General features: G+C 51.3%; 1 protein-coding gene across 2 annotated transcripts in view; it reads left to right on the top strand.

Moving 5' to 3' along the window:
- Positions 1–21511, top strand: part of LOC146186187 (ubiquitin carboxyl-terminal hydrolase 2-like) — a 223113-nt gene that overhangs the window by 98043 nt on the left and 103559 nt on the right. The window contains exons 1-3 of one of the 2 annotated variants that reach the window (XM_084607082.1): positions 3044–3525; positions 13591–13901; positions 15988–16428. In XM_084607082.1, the coding sequence (XP_084463208.1) occupies positions 13671–13901; positions 15988–16428 (672 nt within the window). In that variant the 5' untranslated portion in view covers positions 3044–3525; positions 13591–13670. Of the gene's footprint in view, positions 1–3043; positions 3526–13590; positions 13902–15987; positions 16429–21511 lie in introns of those variants that run through there. The other variant, XM_084607083.1, reaches the window with a different exon arrangement.

Below are 21511 nucleotides of genomic sequence, written 5' to 3'. Positions count from 1 at the left end.
ACTTTGGCGTCTCGACCTGGCCTTCTTTCACAATATATATATATGTGCATGCACTTGTGTAAGCTACTTCTGTCCCGGACAGTGGAAAACACTGCGCGCCTGCACAACACACACACACACACACACACACACACACACACACACACACACACACACACACACACACACACACACACACACACACACACACACACACACACACACACACACACACACACACACACACACACACACACACACACACACACACACACACACACACACACACACACACACACACACACACACACACACACACACACACACACACACACACACACACACACACACACACACACACACACACACACACACACACACACACACACACACACACACACACACACACACACACACACACACACACACACACACACACACACACACACACACACACACACACACACACACACACACACACACACACACACACACACACACACACACACACACACACACACACACACACACACACACACACACACACACACACACACACACACACACACACACACACACACACACACACACACACACACACACACACACACACACACACACACACACACACACACACACACACACACACACACACACACACACACACACACACACACACACACACACACACACACACACACACACACACACACACACACACACACACACACACACACACACACACACACACACGCGCGCGCGCGCGCGCGCTAATATGAGTTTTACTGGTTGAAGCAGATATAACTTGTGGCGGAACATTTCAATTTGGCATTGATGAAAGCATGGATTAAGTCTCTCTCCTGTTCTTATCATCGCGCTCGGTTATGGTCCGAGGCCCTGAATTGTGTCTCCCATAGATAAGGGGCCCATGTGTGCCCCCGTATTGATTGAAGGATCAGACGTCTCCGGCTACATACACGCAGCCTTATCGTGCGCGTAGGCGGAAAAAGACAGTAGTGATGTCGCTTTGTTCGACTACGGTGTGCCACGGTTTCCCGGAACTCTGGCTTGGAAGTAATTTTCCGTATCGCCCACGCCAGCGCCTGCGCATAATCACAGCGCAATGGTTGCTGCGGAGTCTGGTGTAGCTCACTAACCTCTCCTGCCACTGTTCTGCAGCAGCCTCTCTCCGTTCTTTGGTTGGTTGGTGGTTGGTTTGTCGGGTTTAACGCCCCAATAGGGGAGAGTTCTGGAGATTTCGCCCGCTTGGTTTTTTAACGTGCACTGACATCGCACAGCACACGGGTGCCTTGCTTTTCGCCTCCATCGAAAAGCGGTCGTAGAGGCCGGGATTCGATCCCGCCTCCTTGGGTTCAGCAGTCGAACTCCGTAACCACTCTTCACTTGCTCTTGCACCACTCTGCGCTAACTCGTCTAGCGGGGAACTGCTCGATCACTGATCACTTCATCGCTTAAGTTTCCCAATTATCATTAGCCTGGGCTAATCACCCACTCTCGCTCCAACCTACTCAGAGTAAAGTTGTTCGGTACTTTTCAGCGCGTTTTATAAATTTTGCTCGGACGATCGCCGACTCGCGTTGAAGCTCCTGCTTAATGGCGCAAACTGCGCGAAGCTCCTCAGATCGTTTCCTGACCTCCTCCCCATCTGTTTTCGCCGTTTTCTCGGCTCTTTGGCACCCATCGAGCTTGGTCACGCGGTCTGACCTTGCTCGCTCACACCCGACCCACTTGTGAAAATCGCGGGCGGCCGAGCAGTGAGCTGTGCTCCACGTATATGGCTCGTCTGTTTATGTCCTTCCTGTCCGAAATCTTTTTTTCCGGATATACGCGCGAATACTGGGTCAGGCCCATATACTTCAACGTAGGCGAACGCACATACGAACCACTTTGCCGCGCTCCCATTTTATAGGCGGACGACCGCCGTCGCTTGGTCTCTGTCCGAATTTTCCTTTAGCAATCGTTTTTTTTTTTTTTTTCATTCTCGTTAATTTTATAATGACGGCACCGAGAGAGCAAATTCGCCCCCCCTCCCTCCTTCTTACCCCACCCCCTTCATTTCCTGGCGAAAATAACGGCTTCCCTTCCTTCCTCCGCCGTCGAAACCATGGCCAGCACAAGTTGCTTCGCAATCGCGTCAGATAGCCGGGCACCTCCTGACGTTCCTCCATCAGCACCACTCCCCCCGCCTCACATGCTTCCCATTGCGCGCGTATTTTAACTAAGGTCGCGATTAAAGAAACGGGGCCAGTGGCGAAAGAGGGCTTTTTGTTGTTGCCAAAGGGGTCGACATTTTGCAGAGGTGTGAGGACGAAGAGAGGATGCGTGGGCTCATTTCATTTTTTTTTTTTTTCTCCCATATTCCTTCTCGGGAGATTTTAAAGCGGCGCGCGGACGTGGGAGATCGCGCTGCTCGCATTTTTGGTGAGTCTCGGCGTCCTCGGAGCGAGCCAGCGCTGCCGCCGTTAAAGAGACTGCGTTAAACGCGCTTCAACTGCCCTCATACTTTCTTCTTTTGTTATTTTACTCGATGTTTTCTTACGACCTGGAACACTTAACCGGCCTCGAGAGCCACATCTCACGCTTGTGTCTGGAAAAAACTATCGCTTCTTGCCTGCCGTGTACGGGTAACGTATGCGACGAGAGCGTCGGTTTTTGCGCTCTTTCGCTGACGCTCGGCCTCGGCGAAAAAAAAAAAATATATATATACATATATAGATATATATATGTTCCTCATGTTGTCTGTCTTGCCTTTTCTGTTTCATCGTTTCTGTTGTTTTCCCGCTGGACGAAGCGGGGGCCCCCCTTCGTTGGTGCTGCTGCTCCGCCGCCGGCTATCTGCCGCCGATGGCATCTCTTTCCCCCTCCTCTCCACCTGTCTCTCTCCCTTTCACTTCCTCTCTCCGCATCTGCCTTTCCTTTCTTTTATTCCACAAAGTTCTCTTTCGCAGCTCCTCTTTCTCTCGTGCCTTTCTTTCTCCCTCTCTCTCGGTTGGCGCGGATGAATGTCTGGCGGCGCGCGGGCGTCATTCGCGTTGCGCTCGGCGGTGCCAGCGGTGCGCGCACGCAGAACGCGGTTGGTTGCGTCGTCTTGATAGGATCCGCGCGGGTTCGCATACTCGTTCACTTAGCGGGTCGCAACGACAACGGGTGTTTTGTGTCCATCTGTGTGTGTGTATACGTGCATGCGGCGTCCACTCTCGTGTTTACCGTCTCGTCGGGATTTGCGTCGACATCGGATGAAACGTTCGACAACTCGTTTTTCGATGCCTCATTGAAGAGGAACTACTGATCCGCCCGTCGTGCGTGTGGCTACCTCGTCAACAGTGCCGCGTTAACTCAACCTACGCCGCTTTCGGTGGCCCGCTTCCGTTTTCGGGCCGCATATAAGTGCTCCTTATTCAACTCATCGGTGATCGTTCATCGAAGCACAACCGCTTCACTGTGTGGATTGAATGGATTGCCCTGGGCTGCTGCTGAGGCTTCACTTTGAGTCTTGAAGGCGAAGCTTTCTCGTCGTTAATTTCGGTGAGTATTTTGTATCTTAAGACGTTTAATGATGAGTCGAGGGGTGGGAGTGCCGAAGGATTTGCAGTATGCACGGCAAACTGCGCCTGATCCGAGAGAAAAAAAAAAAAAGGGGGGGGGGGGGGGGCTGTGTCTGTCCGGACGAGACCTTGGTGGGCGCGGGGGTCGCTTGCCTTGGGAAGGCCGCTGAAACCATGGGTGCGAATCAGTGACAAGGTCGGGCACGTTGGGCGCCACGCACCTATAGTCTGGTGTCAGTGTCTCTGCCCCCTTTTCCCGTACTTTATATTCAACTCGGTATTTGTTTTGTTCAGTCTGTGCGAGGCGTATGATATTGCAAATTTTCTTGACTTTCTTTCCGCCGCATTTCGACAGCTTACCATAAGAAGCCTTCCTGCAGCTATTTGACTTTTTGCTTGCACAGCGTTAAATTCCCCTTTCTGCAGAAAATCCGGCGCTGGCAATGGGGGCACAGAGTTCGTGACCTTGGGAAGGAGGATATTCGAACCCGGAACCTTTGAATCCCGAGTCAGATACGCTATCCCTAGGCCACGCAGGTGCGTGTGTACTGCCTGATGTTAAGTGGCGCTTTACATCAATGTCTGGTAGCTTACCATACGATGCTGATAAGCATTTGTAAAATAATATAGGCTCGAAACATGTGATTAGTAATTAAAAGAGCAGCAATGGCGTGTACACATGATTAGAGCTCTCGACTGTTGAACCCAGGGACACGGATTCGAATCCCGGCCGCGGAGGTAGCTTTTCGATGGAGGCGAAAAGCAAGTTGCCCGTATGTTACAGAACCCGAGGTAGTCGAAATTTCTGGAGCCTTCCTCCGCAAACTATTCGTCAAGCTTTTGTAAGCGTTAGCATGCGACAGCACGAGGACGCACCTAGTCGGGACAGGTTATTTCTGTTCTTTACGGAATGTTCGGTGCGTGGATTACTTCCGCTGATTTTTACTACCTACTTCATTTTCCTTCCTTTGCTTGCTTATCTTTCGTCTCTGATTTTCGCTGCCTGAATTACTCGTTCCTATGAAACGTCCTTATTTGATTCTAGCTTCGTGAATTGCAGGGCGTCTTCGCAGTTGATAGATGCAGGTCTTTATTCGACGTTCGATTCTGTGTAGCGCGATTTGAGGGCGGCATAAAAGGCGGCCCCGTTTCGCAACTCAACATATCTATAATAATTGGTTCACAAGAAGGCAAAAGGCGCATCTGTCACACTAGTTTGTTTCTGCGGACACTTGAACCGCGCCGTAATGGAAGGGAGTGGAAGTGGAGAGAGAGAAAGAGAGCCGTAGTGGAGCGCTGCGGAGTAATTTCGACGACCTGATTGATTTATAGGAAGGGGAAGGCGCGGTAACTGTCTCACTTGTTTTCTGTGGACCCCTGAACCGCGCCGTAAAGGGAAGGGAGGAAGGTGGGAGTGAAAGTCGAAAGAGGAGCCGTAGTGGAGGGTGGCTGGCTAGCCCCCGCCGCAAGCGGCGTTGACCTACCGTCCCAGCGCCGTAGGGCCAGGAACTGCCACCCTTCACCACCTCCTCACCCGCGATGTCAGCGCACGTTCAAAATTCCCAGGTGGTCGACTAAAGAGGAGCCGTAGTCGACCACCTGGGAATTTTGAACGTGCGCTGACATCGCGGGTGAGGAGGTGGTGAAGAGTGGCAGTTCCTGGCCCTACGGCGCTGGGACGGTAGGTCAACGCCGCTTGCGGCGGGGGCTAGCCAGCCACCGAATTTTTATCTGTTGTAGGCCGTCATTGCACCCGCCACCGCTTAGGTAGTGGACGGCGGCTGTTGCGGCGCGCTCTTTCTTTTCTTTTTCTTTCTACTCTACCTTCTCTCTTCTGTCCGCACGAGGCAGCTGAGGTGGCTCAGCTACAGAGCCAGTAGGAGGCCCGTGCATTTCCTTCTTCCTACAGCCACAAGAACAACTGACATCGCACAGCACACGGACTTCGTTTCGCCTCCATCGAAACGCAGCCATGGGCGCAATATACGGCCCGTTTCCTCGGCTTTAGTTCTTTTTTTTCCCTCCCCGGGGAGACATTGGCAAGAAAATGCCCGCTGTGCGAATATGTGCCGCACCTATTTCGTCCATGCGCTATTCACAGGTGGAAGTAATACTTGCGAGTTTCCTAACGTGTCATGGGTTAATTTTGACGTCGTCTTACTCCGTGCAGTACCCCGCCAACGTGGAACGCTCCAGAGAATAACACGCAGAGCATAACCAGGCTACATACAGCAAACACGAATCTCTCGAGTGTCATCACAGGCGTAGTAGTTGGATGTGCTCTTCCGCTGTAAACGCCGCTTCGCAACGGATACGTTGCAGAGCTGACAGTCTCAGATAACTGAGAGGCCGGCAGGGCATTTTCCTGCTAACCGAGATGTGGCGCGTGGATCGCGTGTCGTCCTATATGTTTCTTTGCGGGGGCGATTTTTTCTTTTTCGGGCAGCACTATGAACTGAAGGGACGGATGGCGGCATATGCTTATGTTTTATTCTGGATTAAGTGAGCGGTGCGCTAATGTCAAGGTCCGAGCACTTACGCATTTATGGAGGGGAAGTTTGGTAGGAAGGAATGGTAGGGCTGTTCCGCTGCCATGCTTACCCGTAGCAAACAATTTCTGAAAAACTGCGGTCTGTCATAACCCGAGTCTCTTTGGGACGTTAGAGCCCATAAACCAAACTTTTGCCATTGTTTATCTGGGCACGCTATCGGAGGAAGACATATTGCGGGGAACTTCGCACATTGTCTACGTGAGAGGTATACGTAAAGGCCCATCAAAGTCACGCTACACGGCGCTTTTGCGTTTGCTCAGTTCTGGTGCCGACCCGTTTCAAAGGGTATGTCCCTGAACATCATCATCATCTGCGGAAGCGCACTTGTCGCACATGCCAAACGCGCAGCTGGGCAACAGAATGCAGTACCTGATAGTTGTCGCAGCGGGTTGTTCCATTCGATGCATTGTAGGGTGCGATGTGGAGCTATTACACCTCCAATGCCGTTGATATACCGAATCTCTCCCACCGAATGCTGAGCTCTAGTTAGCAGAAATACAAAGACTGCCGTGTACAAATAACTATTTGCAGGTTGAAAAATCTCACCAGTGGGCGAAAATTGCCCGCAGATCCCTCTTGTTACTCCCCGGTGTTTTCTTGTCTTGTAATGTCTGAATCCCCATTTGCTCACGCGTCTCCGATACCACGTCGAGCGTTTACCCGCGACGAGTTTTGCGATGAGGTAGGACGGTAGCACTGCTTTTTTTTTTTCTTTTTTTTTTTAAATTTTCCACGGGTGGCTAGCGAACCCGCGGCGTCTGGCGGTTGCATTGCACCACGCGCGGAAGGAAGCGAGCGAAACAAAGCTCGCTCAGAACAGTTCTTTTGCATCTCGCGCGCGTTTCCGCGCTTGTCGCATGTACTCACGCACACACACACACACGACCGACCGACCTCCTTCCGCTCGGGCTTCCATTTCCACCGTTCTCTCTCTCCTTCCTTCCTCCTCCCTGCGCTTTCGGCCTCTTTGTTCTACGCGTGGCGCGCGAGCACCTTACACCGCGCTTTTTTTTATTTTTTATTAACTGTTCCCGCAGCGCGTTGACTGAGGATGTGAGAAGAGAAGACACAAATAAATGCTCTTTTCTTCTTCGAAAACCAGCGACGCCAGTGGCAGCACGCGTTTTCCCCTTTGTTTTAACACCAACGAGCGAGATCCTTCCCTTTGTTGCGCGTGCCCCGGCAAAAAAGACGCAGAGACTACTGTTAGCTACTGCGCCAAAGGGACCGGAAAAGTCGACGGCGCGCGCCGTTTTACACGGCAGCAATTTGGCCCAGTTTGTTTCGGCGACACCCCCTCCTCCCCCGCTTTCTCCCTCCTACTCGTTTGCCGGTGAGGCTTTCCGTATCGCGCGCTTCTTAACTTTTTTTTTCTTTGTCGGTGTTATGCGTTGCCGTTCGTCTGGTTGGTTGTGGTGCATGCTGAAAGGCTTTGTGTACGATCATACGTCGTCTGGTGCATATAATCTCTTTGATGCGTGCGGACATGGCCATTGGGTCGTTTGCAGTTCAAATAATAATAGTTGGTTCATAGGAAGGGAAAGGCGCAGTAACTGTCTCACTTGTTTTCTGTGGACACCGCAACCACGCCGGAAGGGAAGGGAGGAAGGTGGGAGTGAAAGTAGAAAGAGAGAAAGAGGAGCCGTAGTGGAGGGCTACGGAGAATTTCGACCACCTGGGGATCTTTAACGTGCGCTGACATCGCACAGCACACGGACGCCTCTTCGTTTCGCCTCCATTGGTTTGGTTTGTGGGGTTTAACGTCCTGAAGCAACTCAGGCTATGAGAGACGCCGTAGTGGAGGACTCCGGAAATTTCGACCACCTGGGGTTCTTTAACGTGCACTGACATCGCACAGCACACGGGCGCCTTGCTTTTTCGCCTCCACGGGCGCCTTGCTTTTTCGCCTCCATCGAAAAGCGGCCGCCGAGGCCGGGATTCGATCCCGCGTCCTTGGGAACAGTAGTCGAGCGCAGCGCCGTAACCACTGTGCCAGCCCGGCGGGGTGAGTTCCAAAGTCTCTCTCGCAAATTATCCAGACTCAAAATATACCAAACTGAGACCGGCGGCCGCACAGCAGGGGCAGAGAATGAACGACCTCTAGCCACGGCTTCGTTCGATGCAAGAGTTGAATGCAATTCTGCTGGGGTCAAATGCTGAGGCAGAAGCAGATCGCCGGTCTGTGTACACCAAGAGGGGAGCCTGACTGACAGCATCGAGCATGAAATCGGCAGCGACGATTTAAGCGGGCGCGTTGTGGGTACCTCTAAGCCCAGGGTCACAAACACGCGGGTCTCGCAAAACTGTGTGAGGCGGTCCACCAGCTCCAAAACTTTCAGCATTGGTTACGAAATCACATGCCAACCTCACGAGTCTGCTTTACCGCTAGACTCGCTTTACAACTACAACTGATGTAAAGGGCCCCGTCTCCAGGTGGTACACGTTCCTTGTGAAACGGGGACTTGGCTCCTTAATATGTGCGAACTTCGAATGGTTTGTCAGCTGCCTTCGAGCGCAAGACGCCGGACAGCCCGCCCTCCTTTCATCTATATATATATGCCAAGTACGCGCCGCTTCTAAGGCAAAAGCCTTATGACCCGATCCGTCCGGCCACGAGAGGTGTCACACTTCTTCGCGGGCCCCGCCGGGATGGCGTAGTGGCTACGGCGCTTGACTACTGTTCCCAAGGAATCGGGATCGAATCCCGGCCTCGGCGGCAGCTTTTCGATGGAGGCGAAAAGCAAGGCGCCCGTGTGCTGTGCGATGTCAGTGCACGTTAAAGAACCCCAGGTGGTCGAAATTTCCGGAGTCCTCCACTACGGCGTCTCTCATAGCCTGAGTTGCTTTGGGACGTTAAACCCCACAAACCAAACCAAACCAAACTTCTTCGCGGGATACCGAGAGATTGTGACGTCATCACACAACCCGTGGTGACTTGAGGAAGATAGTTAAAAATAAATAAATCAATCCTGTCTCCACCGGGAATCCAACCTCCACCCTTCGGATCCCCAGCCTAGTGCCATGCCCGGGATCGTGAAACGCACATTATGAACCTCCTTGTCTACCCTGAGGATGAGTGTAGCGGTGACAATGAAGCTGCAATTAGTGATAATGACAATGATGACATTAGCAATGACATTAGCATTTAGTTGACAATTACAATAGGAGCAAACGTGATGTACCGTGTGCAGCAGCAACGCTTAGACTTTCGCAATTTTTGCAGTGTAGATCCCACAGTGCTCTCGGAATTTTTCTTTTGCTGGTTAGCATGGGGCGTTCTGATCTGAGAACGAAGCTTCTTGGTTCATTTTTATTTTCTGGATGTTTTCTTATCCTTATACATTGTCTGCTCCTGGCTTCTGAAAGACGAAGTTTTGGCCCGCACAGCAACATGAGTTTGAGACCCCGAGCTCCAAGCAATGGCGCCACAGGGTAGCTGCAGCTTTGCTTTTTCTCGCGTCACTGCTCTCTACTGTCATTAGAGAGATTTAGCTTACCGTGATCCGCGATCCGCCACCGTGACCATTTACCACGCGTGGGCGGCGCACAAGCTGATTGGTCCCGACGCGGCAGGTCTATGTGCCGCCATCAAATATGTGGCGCCATCTATCGGCGTCAAGGGGATCTGGGCATGCGCAGTGGAACGCGCGGGGGCGGATCGCGGTAAGCTAAATCTCGGATCGCGGTAAGCTAAATCCCTCTACTGGCTCAGTTAGCACACGCAGGTCTGAAGCGCTTCAGAACTATAGCCTGCACCGAAAGCGCTCGCCACATCTTTTTCGAGTCCACCGTGGGTTCGGCGACCCTGCCTTCTGATACCGTATTTTCCCGGAAAAGCTGTTGCGCGCTCTTGTAACGCATGCAGCTTCGATTTAATCAGCGGCCACTATTCTGTTTCCTTTGCCCGGGAGGCACAGAGTGCGAGCAATTAGCTCTTCGCCGACGTTCCACTTTGGTCGACGGTGGGTGCGCTGTCGCCGCTGTTCGAACGCCTCCCTCCTCTCGGCTAGTCGTGCGTGAAACTGCGAATGGAAGGAACGCATAAAAAGAAAAGGCACTGTGCACGCGCCGACCATCCAACTTCGGCTTCTGCTGCGCTCGCGTTGCAGAGATTGCGCGAAAAAGAAAGAGGAAACGAGGCGACGCGATAACTTCCTCGCCGATGGCCGGGTGTCCCATCTACGAGTTGCGTCACCGCCAGGATGATGTCGCGCGTTTTTCTCCTTTTGCTCGATTGGTCGCTCGCTTGGCTGTCGGTCTCCCTCTCCGCGTCGTTCGTCGCTATCGTCGTCGCCGGCTTGTTGTAATAATACTGTGCCGGAAATGGCCGACTCTTCCCGTGGGTTTCCCGCCAATTACGATTCGCGCATAGCCAGCGGTAAACGGCATGCGGTTGCGCGTGCCTGCGTGTGTCCATTCCGTTTTCTTTGTCCGGCTGTTCTATCTTTTTTTTTTCTGATTTGATTTTCGCATCTGAGCGCGGTGTCACTTTCGGCCATTGAGTTTACAAGCGCGGACATAAGTTGATCCACGGTTCACGCTACCCCGTTTCAGGTGCAATCAAAGCTATCCTATATATCGGAGATGAATAAACGTCTATTTCCTGCTGGTACATGTCATAGCCGGAAGTATCAATCAGGCATGTATTAGAAGGCAGTGGGCAGTTTTAGCACCACCGCACGGTAAAGCACGGTAACTATACGGCAGCTGACTGCGTACGGCAGACGTGGCTAAACAAGCATGACAACGGCAACACGCTACCATATTTGCCACGTACGGAGTGTCTGGCTGTGCTAAACCGCTCTAACAGCGTGTTCCGTATACTTTTGTTTGCACCTGTGTGTACGTTGCCGCAAATCACCGGTGTGATTCGCGTTCAGCATTAGTTCTTTTTTCGCGGTGTATATTCATATCGATATTTTTATTGTCTAACCGCTCGTCGCTGCGTGCCGTGTTCGTGGTCCCCGAGCCGGCACTGTGCCTAACAGAAGAAGAAAAAAAAAAAAAAAAAGGAGAAGAACGCTCGGTCACCCGCAGCTAATGCTTTCGCTGTTCAGCAGCGTTGAACACTTCTTTTATTTTATGCTGGAGGTCTTCCCTCCCTTGTTACTTCCAGTCGCTTTTCCCTGGTTGTCAAACTCCCGGGTTTAGTCTTTTTTTTTTTTTTTTTGTCCGTTGTGTTTGTTGCACTGGGTATAGCTACTACACTTTATCGACGTACTTCGGCATACGTTGAAAACTGAAGTTCTGTGAGCCGTTCATTATATAATTTACGGATTTGTTTATCTTATTAGCTCACATCCACGGAGCGTGGTTGTTCAGGGAGTACCTGCCCTTCGACTGTGCTCGTCCTCTTCAGGCTCTTGCGTGATTGTTGCCGTCTTCTTTCCGGACGTTTGGCCTCGAAGGTCTAGCTTTGGTCAAGTACTCGAGTCTGACGGCTTGTCCTTGAGCCATCCAGCGAATAGAGTACTTGCGATACTAGTAAAGATGAACAAAAATAAAAGGCACTCATATATGAATCTTGCAAGACTGCAGGACGAAGGTTTCTCTGGCTTGCAAAATTTTATGCCCCCACTGTAGTGCTGACAAGCAAAGCACGTGGCCGTAAGACTTTTGATGAAAACTGTGCATACTTCCTAGCGCGTCTAACACGGTTTCGAGTTTGTTTATTTTCTTGTAAGCTTTGTTTCTTTTTGTTTTCGCATGGATGGGCAGCCATGTATATAGCACGACCCAGTGCACTCCGCGACTTGGAAGTCCAGTCGCGGCCGCCATTGTTCTTGCGCTCCGCGATGCGGACTTTTGGCTCCCTCATCCTTACCGCCCTGTGAATGAATACCGCGATGCGAGACACGCGGTAGCCGAGTCTGTTGTCGGCGCGCGAGGTATGCGGCCGCGATAAGAGTGCATGTGGACAGACCCCCCGCGCCGTGGGTTACTGATCCATAGCCGTGTCTTGTCTTCCGGCCAACGCTTTCTTTTCTTTTCCGCCTTATCTAAAAGCTGCTGGGCAAAGGACGCCGATTGCGTCTAGCTGCGTGGAAAAATACGCCTCCGCTGTCTTCATAACGCCACTATCACGTGAATGCCCGGAATGTCGCCGGTGCATATGGGCGGCAGAGTTGGCAGTGTTTGGCTATCACTGAGCTGATAAGGTGCAGCGAAGGATAGGTGCCGCTTTTATTTCGTTTTTTTCTTCTTCTTGCGCACTGTGGAGTCTCCGTCCAACGTTGGGCAACGAGCAGCGGATGTAATCTGTCGACGCATTGTGCTCTTTAAGCGCTGAAGTTCGATTCAAAGATTGGGGAACACAATTGAGATCAATGGAGATATGCTTCAGTCGTTCACTTGCGGATAAAAGATGTCCGCGGTCGCGAGGGCAGTGCTTCAAGTGATGCTACTCAATTCATGGTCTTTGATGCGCCTCACGTGCGGAACTTACGCTTGAAAATAAATTTCGCATCGTGTTTGCATTATATGCTATATTGTAGAGCACTTGAACAGCGGATCATGCAGCTGATGGGTAGAAAATGGGCTCCGGGAATCTAGGACGTCCGCACTGTCGTCGGGTCATTATTTGAATTTTGTTTATTTCATACGTATCTAGATCATTATAACGTTGCATTTGTGGAGGAAGGTGCAGCAAGGATAGGTGCCTCTTTATTTCATTTTTTTTCTTCTTGTCACGCATGGTGGAGTCTACATATACAGGGGCGAAAGGGAAGGTGGTAAGATCAGGTTAAGAAGTTTGGGACCAAGTGGTTGCAGCCAGCACAAGATCGGGTCAGTTGGGGGAGTATGGGAAAGACCATCTCCTTGCAGTGGGTATAGTCCGGCTGATGATGATGGCGATACCGTCTCGAAACTTTGGAAAAATGAGCATTGGCGGGGTATGAAACGGCGTAGAGCTTGGAATCGATGATTGGTTAGGTTGATATCTAGAGTTATACTAAGGAAAAGGATACAGTCTAAGCTCGGCTGTGAATCAGATGAAGTTGTCGATTAAAAAAAAAAATCGCTCAAATAACGTGGTCGCTGCTGCCGCAATAAAAAAAAAAGTCGAGGGCCAACGGCAGGTCACTGAGAGATCCATGTCTAGCGGACTTGCTTGGGGCTGACGATAATAGCGATTAAATTTCTGCTGCACTTTTATTCGATCGTCGCCGGCTGAACCTATCCACGTCCTTCGATCCTTTTGCTGCGATCGACCACTCAATGAGTCAAACAAAAACGTACAGGCGGACGTGGATCACGTGGAACGCGGACCTTTCTTGCCATGCCTGAGTCGCCGGGGCATCGAAAGCCGCAGCAGTGAAGGAATCAGTGGCAAATGTCGATACGCATCGCATGCATTCCTGCGCACGAAGCGGAATACGGCTTTGATAGCATCCGTTGTCAGCCACCAGCGACAGCAGTATACTGTATCCTGCATTGTGTTTTTATTTCGACTTGTGTAGAGTAACCGCGGTGTGGTTTCCCTCCTTTCGCAGAGGGTAGCAGCGCCTTCGGCCCGAGCAGCGGCAGGAGTGTTCGCGGCATCACCATCAGCAGCGGTGCCGGCCGTGGGGGTATGCCTCGCGAGCTGGCCGACGTGCAAGTGGTGTCCAGGATGCCCGTGCCGTCGTCCCTGTACTCTTCGCGCTCGTCGCTCCTGTACTCGTCCACTTCGTCGCTGCGCTCGACCAGCCTCGACCGGCGCTCGGCCACCCTGCGAGATAGCTCCTCCTCGTCGACCAGCTCGTCCACCAGCAGCTACACTTCCCGGCTGCCACCAAGACCCTCGCTCGAGCACCGTTCCAAGGTGGGTGCAGCGTCGACTAGTTGTGGCTCTTGCTTTTCGATGTGACGCCTTCCACACTTCCACGCGGAGAAATTTGTGTATAGTAATCGGATCTTGCCAGCACTCGCCCAGGAAGCAGAAACTTGGCTTGGAAATAAATTGAGAATAACGCAGTGATTTGTACGAAGCAAAGTCTTGGCGGTGACTTTGAACATGGTGCCAGCAAACAGGGTCATTAAGCAGTCGCCGGTTAAAGATATCCCAGCTGAAATCAAGAGGAAATGATCGTGAGATGAATTCGAAGGGAAAATGATCAGTGGTCCTGTAGCGTTCGGAGTTTCGGGGATAAATAACCGTTGGTGGCGCATAGACATCCTGCAGATTCTCTGGGGAGGAACTCCCCAGAGGAATCATTTTTATTTTCTGTGTTTTTCACAGCGTTAAGCAACAGGTGAAAAACACAGGAGGTAAAAATTGGATAAATTCGATGGAAAAGAAATAGAGTGTGGATTTATACTGAAAGTTGAAAAGGCAGATCAGGAAGGAAGCTTTCTTTGATAACTCAAGAGGCAGTGCCCTACTTCTTGAAGCTATATAGATGAGGGTGCCTTATAACACCCAGCTACAAAAAGAAATTTAACATTGAAGATGGCGCATGTGCAATGTGCAGTATGTGGTAACTCCAGTAAAACAATTGACCATATTATACTAGAATGTAATGGTATCCATCCGGAAGTCGATGCAGGCGCAGTCACTCTTCCTGAAGCTCTGGGGTTTAGAGATACCAGTGGCCGGGTGAATAAACCGGCGGTGGAAGCTAGAAAAAAACGACTGGAAGATTGGTGGCTTAAAACCAGAAAAGTTACATAATGTTAGTAATGTAGAAACAAAAATTCAATAAATAGAATGATGGTATAGTTAACCAATCTAAAACAATAATTAAGATATAGGGAGAAAAATGAGCATGATAGCTACTGTTACCACCCCATTTCAAAGGGGACGCTCCTATATTCCGTCCATCCATCCGATGGCGTGAGTTGGTAGCAGTTGTGTCGGGTCTCACACGAAGCTTTCACTTGGATAGCCTGAACAGCTACGCCCTTGCAAGGAGGCTCTAGTTGCTGGCCTTCTTAGTTGGAGGAACATGCTGAGAAGCTCTATACCATAAGTATGAGTTCTATGTCAGCGTGAAGTTTGCGCTTAGCCTCTGTGGTAGACACGGGTGTTAATGACCGCCGAGTTTGCCGTGAAAGGCACCGCCCGTCGTCCTTTCCGGAGTACGGACGGAAGCACGTGCAACATAATGTAATGTTCTTTATATTCCCGCACACAGCACATGTGGAACACAACGAAGACGTTATCAGGCACGTCTTATACATTCATACAGGGGTATGTGCAGAGCCCGTGCGAATACTGTGTAGTAAAGTGGCTTGGGATCTTTTTATCCCTTTGGTCACGCATGACTTGTAGGCTGAACTCCCAAGAGACTTGAAATGCCTGACCTTCTATGAAGAGCATTTTGGCGTCTTGAGGAACTCTCCTTGTCCTTGAAAGTCCTTTACGCGCTATGTTGTCCGCCACCTGGTTGCCTATGACACCTATATGTGAGGGCACCATTTGGAAACATTTTGAAAAGCCTCTGCTGTGCAGAGTATGCACCATGCGCAGGGAGCTAAGGAACAAGGCAGGAACCGGGTGGATTTTAAATCCGTGAGGATCACAAAAGGTTGAGCCGGACATTAGCATAGCTTCCGTAAAGCTGCACCAAAAGCAACGTTTTCGGCCTTTGTGGAGTATACGATTTCTGTAAAGCGTACAGACCATGAATTATTCATAGGAATGTGAAAAGTCGCTCTTCTTGCTCCCCTGACCTTGTCCACAGTACCATCAGTAAAAACTTTAAGATGGCGAGCATATTCTTTCTCTAAATGCTCAAGTGTCAGGCTTTGGTTTGCGCTCAGCATTCTGCTCCACACTGGCAGGCTATAGAATCATCTCACCGTTGGTGAAGGAAGCTCCGGCCGCATCTCGCATTTCAAGTTGCACTGAACACTCCTGTCCGCGTCACGCATTCTTTATTTCACACTCGGCCGACATAATGCCGCAGGTGGTGTCCGACCTGCCGCGCCTGTCGTCGCGCGTGGTGCTCGACGTGTCCTCGTCGGGCAGCCGACGGAGCCTGACTCGCCAGCGCTCGGGGGATGCCATCTCAGACGCCGGCTCGCCCGTCCTGACCCGCTACCGCGACCTGGGCACCGACTCGCCCTCGTCGCGCGCCAGCTCGCCCGCGCGGCGCCTACTGGATGAGAACTGCAACCGCGCATCTACCCCGACCCGCCGCCTGGACTGGAACCACAATGTGTACAACGGCCACTCGCTGCCGCCGGACAGCCCCGGTAGGGACTCGGGCGCCTCCATCTCGCCCGCCTCGTCACGTCACTGGCGGAACCTCGGCTCCTCGACCAGCTCTGTCGACTCGGGCGGCTCCTCATCGTCCGACTGCTCGCCCGGACTGCGGCGCGCCCGCAGGCTGTCTCTCACCTCCGAGGTGAGTCGACCTTGTGTACAACCTACTTTTTGGAGGAACTCACCTGCGCTGTAAAAACAGTGGCCCGTCTGATCGCGCACGTTCACACCGCGATCGGTCCACCTTTGTCTTGCGTTCTGGTCGCGATTACTCCCGGGAGCAAGGAATTTCAGCGTGATATTGCTTTGCGGGCAGACTGTCGACGTTAAGGCCAAACGTTTGGGTGTTGAGAGGTTGTTGATCGTCCACGGTTTACGTTTCTCGTATCGTTGCTTAGGGGAGGCTGATCATCTTGTCTTTACATTATAACCCCCTTTTGTCTCTTTCTAATTCTCTCTCTCTATGTATATATTTCGCTGATGGCACTCCTTTCCTGAATGAACTGTGTATACTGCCTGTCGATATAGCTCTGGTCCGCGTAATCGGGTCGCTGACTAGCCAATTTGCACGAGATAGGGTTGGAACAGCCTGTTTTCGGGGTGAAGGCTATATTAGAAGCCCCGCCGTTGTGGAGGTCGGTCGGACGTCAGCGCCGATGTACGCGAATGAAGAAACGACGTTTCACGATAAGGCGCTTTTGAACCGCTCAGAATAGGCGCGAGCAGTCATCCCTTGGCGTAAGCTCTGCAAACGGTTGACTCGAAATGTCGGGCATCCATGTACACATGGCCTTAACAGTGCAGCCGAAAGCTGCCACTGAAACTTTTTCAGCTTTATATATCGCCTCCGTCCCCATTTTCCGGTGTTTTTCTTTTCATCGGTTTCCGGTTTTGCTTCATACCGCGGGCAGACGTCATAGTGGCTACCGCATCCTTGTGCCCGGATACTTTCCCGTTGCGACAGCATCATGGCGCGAGAGTTTTGGGCTGCCGCTGCTCCTCGCCTCCTGCCCGGGCTGCTCCAGAAGGCGCGCCAGTGATATATTTTTAGAGGCCGGCAAGAAAAAGCCGGCTGGCGTCAAAAGCGAAGAGAAACCGCGGCGCGCGTGCGTGCTTGCGTATCGGTTGGGAGACGGAGTCGGGAGGCCGCTGCCCTGGAAATGCCCCCGCGGTTTCCACTCGCTGCCAAAGGGGTTGGCGGCGCGCCGCTGTCAGCCTCTCCCCGCTTCTCCTCCTCGTACCTGGCCCTGGCAGCGTTCAGCCGACATTCGAGCCGTCTGGCCCGAAAAGGGGATGCCAACGCCCGCCCCCACTGGCGCTTGTGCTCTGCCCTGGCTCGCCGCCGGTGTGAGCCCACGTCGTGACGAGCTTCGCCGGTGTCGCGAGTTGTGCCTGTTGCTGCTTGAGTTGTAGCGTTCGAAAACTTCTGTCCCCTGTCATCTAGAACATTGGGAAGGGGGATGTTGCGCTTGCTGCTGCCAGTCGTAAGGTTCCAGCGGTCGTGCGTATCACGTTCGCTTCACTTATCTAGGCGGTGTATGCCACCTGATCATTCCGCTGTCCCTACCGGCGCCGATTGTCTAGATGCCTAGTTTTTCATCATTGTATGATGCTTTCTTTAATGGGCGAAGTAAATGAGTAGAGGTTCCAGATCGCTCCATCTGTCTCGTTCGTGACGGGCGCGCCTTAACCTAGGATTGGCGGCTAGAAAAAGCTCTAGGAGGCCGAAAGAAAAAAAAAACGCACAAGAAAGAAAAAACACTGGGCAGGGTTTGGCAGAGAGCTGAAACGATCAAGAGGTAACTCGTCCATCTCCCAACTGCTTAGTGTCCATGAGAGGTTAAACCTTCTTCGCTCTCATCTTCAGCTTCACCGTTTCCTCTGGCTCAGTGTGCGCTGTATAGGTGCCGTTATGTCGGTTCTCCTTTAACCTTCTCCCTTTTGGAGGTGATCCCCCTCCCGCTGGCCTTGTTGGGCCCTCGGTGGTCAAGGCCGTTCGGTGGCTGGCGCGGCGGCGTCTCGGCGGAGAGAATAAAAGCTACGCGGCGGTGCGTTGCCTCAGAGCGTGCCTTGCCGCCTTTGTGGGGCCGTTGAACCTCTGGATTCCTTCCTCCGGCGTTCTGCCCGCGTGTCTTCGAAGTGGCACATCACGGTGGTGACTCGGTTCTGCACTTTGCCCGGGCACAGGTGCCTTCGGTTGCCGAGACCTGATAAGGCCTTGTAAGGGATGGGGCGCCGTTCTCTAGATGGAGGCTGCGGTCCGCTTTGGGGCGCATCTCGATGCGGCATCGGAACAGATAGAGAAAAGTTGGACGCTGGCGAGGCTTAGGGCGCGTGTACGGCTGACCTCACGTACTCTCGTGAGCAATAAAAGTAAGACAAGTACGCCTCTCCTCCTTCATCCCCTCCTCACTTTGTTCGCGTTTCGAATACTTCCTTCCTCAAATGCCAAAGCTGTGTCATTGATCCCCTATTCCCTACATGGTCATTCCATAGCTACGTGGAGTAAAAAGAACGCGAACAGAGTCTTCATTTGGTCCGATATTCGAGTTAAAAGACGGATAAGTGTTTCTCTTGTTTACGGCGGTCCGCATCTTTCAAAATTACCCATCAGTTCGCACTGCCTGAGAACAGAATTTGAGAAGCTCGTTTCATGTATTCGTTAAAAAACCAAAGTTTTTTTTTTTTTTTTTTTTTTTTTTTTTTTTTTTTTTTTTTTTTTTCAAGCGCCACAGTACAGTTTGGAAACTATCCTGCATCGTTGGGAACGGTCTAGGAACGCTTTCAGCCTTTGTATATAAGATGTTAAAGTAACATTGATGAGGTTGTAACGTCCGCGCCATGTCAACGCCCGGAGTGCTATGAAGAAAGCGAGCTCTATCTCTTCAGACAGCGCTAAGATATGGACCAGTTGTTTGATGAAACGTGCGTTCTGCTGAGCAAATAGAGGAGGAAACACTTATATCGCGTGTCATATTGTCCTCATGCGTTTTCTTCGGGTCTCTTGGCAGGCCGCTCCAGTCATTAGTACACGTCACATGAGGGCCGTAAGAGGCGAGACAAAAGGAAACAAATATTATACGAGAGGCTTTCTGCCTCTGTGATAGGCGCGCGCGCGCAAACGTGTGACTTGACCCGCGTTTTATAGGCGTTTAGCCAGAGCCTAATCGCAGTATGTGTAGAAAGCGCTGCGACCCCGCTCCACTCATCCCCGAGGCATGCAGGAATTCCAGAGTTTGGGTCAATCAGTGTCGTACGAGAGTAATTGTGGGTGCAGAGCACTCCATCCGCGTGCCATCAGCGGAGCCCGCTGCATTTATGAATAAATTTTGCCGGTCTACCGAGCCGAGCTTGCGTGGTATGCGCGACACTCCGCCATCTACCCTATAGTGCCGACGGATCTTGTAAGGATTTTCGTCCCAGCGGCTCGCTGCAGTCGCGGGACTAGCGCGACTTCATCGGTATTTGGTGACTTTCACTATAGACTGTATACAAGCTTAACCGAGGGAGCCCTGAGAACATTTTCTTACTTCGTCGATTTGGGTCTAGAAACCAGTAGATGCACAGTCGCTGCCTCCAGACCGCTCAGAGTCCTTTCTCGCGATGAAAGCTCCTTCGGCTTAATAGTCAACTCCCACGCTCTTTCGTCATCAGTGACTTTGCCGTGATTTACCCGCAGTGTTACCGCTACATTTTCCGGGGGTTATTCGTGAATTTCATCTTTATGACCGTACTATACTGGTGCCGTAATCACCATAATACTTAGGTTACTTAGATTAATATTGTGCACTGTGCACGTTGCTGTTCGTCTCGCCACGATGACACGCTGTAGCTTACCAAAACCTCAAGCGTCGTTTTTTAAATCGTTCTCTGAAAAATTTACCGACGATTACGTTACTTCCTAATCCGAAATTTGAACGCAGCTCATCAGCTGTTTCACCTTTTTCGATAGATTGAGGTAAATATTTCTAGCAAGACGTGTATGTGCAATTGCAGACAACTATTTTATTTTTCACACACATTCCTTCAAAAAGCACTCCACTAACAGTTCTTTACTGTCATGAAGGAAGCTTTGTGGCCGGAGAAATGAAGAGAGCAATTAAGTTAACGTGGAGGTTGCTGGAGGCAGCGCGTGGGCCCATAGGAATGTTGCGCGGCGAAGAGACTAATGTCACATGCTGCAGACGAGAAGAAAGAACCTTCGCAAATATCTTAAACTGACTTGAAAACGCTGTAGCCAAAGTTAACAAGTGTCTCATCGAAGGAAAATGAGGGCGGGCTAGATCCGGGCTATGCCTTCCTCGAAAGCCAAGCTAGAGATCCGGACTATCACGTATATACACAAACTACATCAAAATATAATGCTTTTCTCTGTGAGTGTGTGAATTCTCGGTTACTGCATATGTTACCCTGCAGTTTAATGTGGGCGCTCGCATTATTCATGAATTATCGTCTTTGCAATGTGTACCATGTGTGCTACCGTTGAAAGTCGAGTTGGTCAGATGACATGATGCACCACACAGCAGAGTAGGCGACATGGTATGCTGCGTGGTGCATCATACCATGTGTGGTCACTTCTTCCATTTGAGCTCTGAAGCGTGCCTTTCATATAATTGGTTCACAGGAATGGAAAGGCGCAGTATCTGTCACACTTGTTTCTGTGGACACCTGAATCGTGCCGTAAGGGAAGGAAGGAAGGTGGGAGTGAAAGTGGAGCTGGCCCGATGAACAATGCCGACAGCGTCGACGACGCGAAACCCAGGAACGGGCGCCAAGGAGCTGCGCTCTAATATGTCAAAATATGTGGAGTTTAACGTCCCAAAGCAGGTCCGGCTTTGAGAAATGCCGTATATAGTGAAGGGCTGGAGAAATTTCGACCACCTAGGGTTCATTAACACGTAGCACAGCACACGGGCGCCTTAAGGCTTTTCGCTACGTCGAAAAGCGGCCGCCGCGGCCGAGATTCGTCAAAATGGTTTTATAGCCAAATATAATACAATGAAATCACTGGAATGTAAGGTTAGTTTGGTTTGGTTTGGTTTGGTTTGTGGGGTTTAACGTCCCCATGCGACTCAGGCTATGAGAGACGCCGTAGTAGAGGACTCCGAAAATTTCGACCACCTGGGGTTCTTTAACGTGCACTGACATCGCAATGTAAGGTTAGAACGCAGGGAGTATATACAGCTGGCACGAGCTGCGATTTATTTGCAGTTAGTCTTCTCCAC

This window comes from Amblyomma maculatum, chromosome 6 (genome assembly GCF_055883805.1).
Source record: "Amblyomma maculatum isolate TAMU_Amacu chromosome 6, ASM5588380v1, whole genome shotgun sequence".
NCBI classification, from domain to species: domain Eukaryota; kingdom Metazoa; phylum Arthropoda; class Arachnida; order Ixodida; family Ixodidae; genus Amblyomma; species Amblyomma maculatum.
Note: the sequence above shows the minus strand (reverse complement) of the source record. Positions and strands in the feature narration are given on the sequence as shown.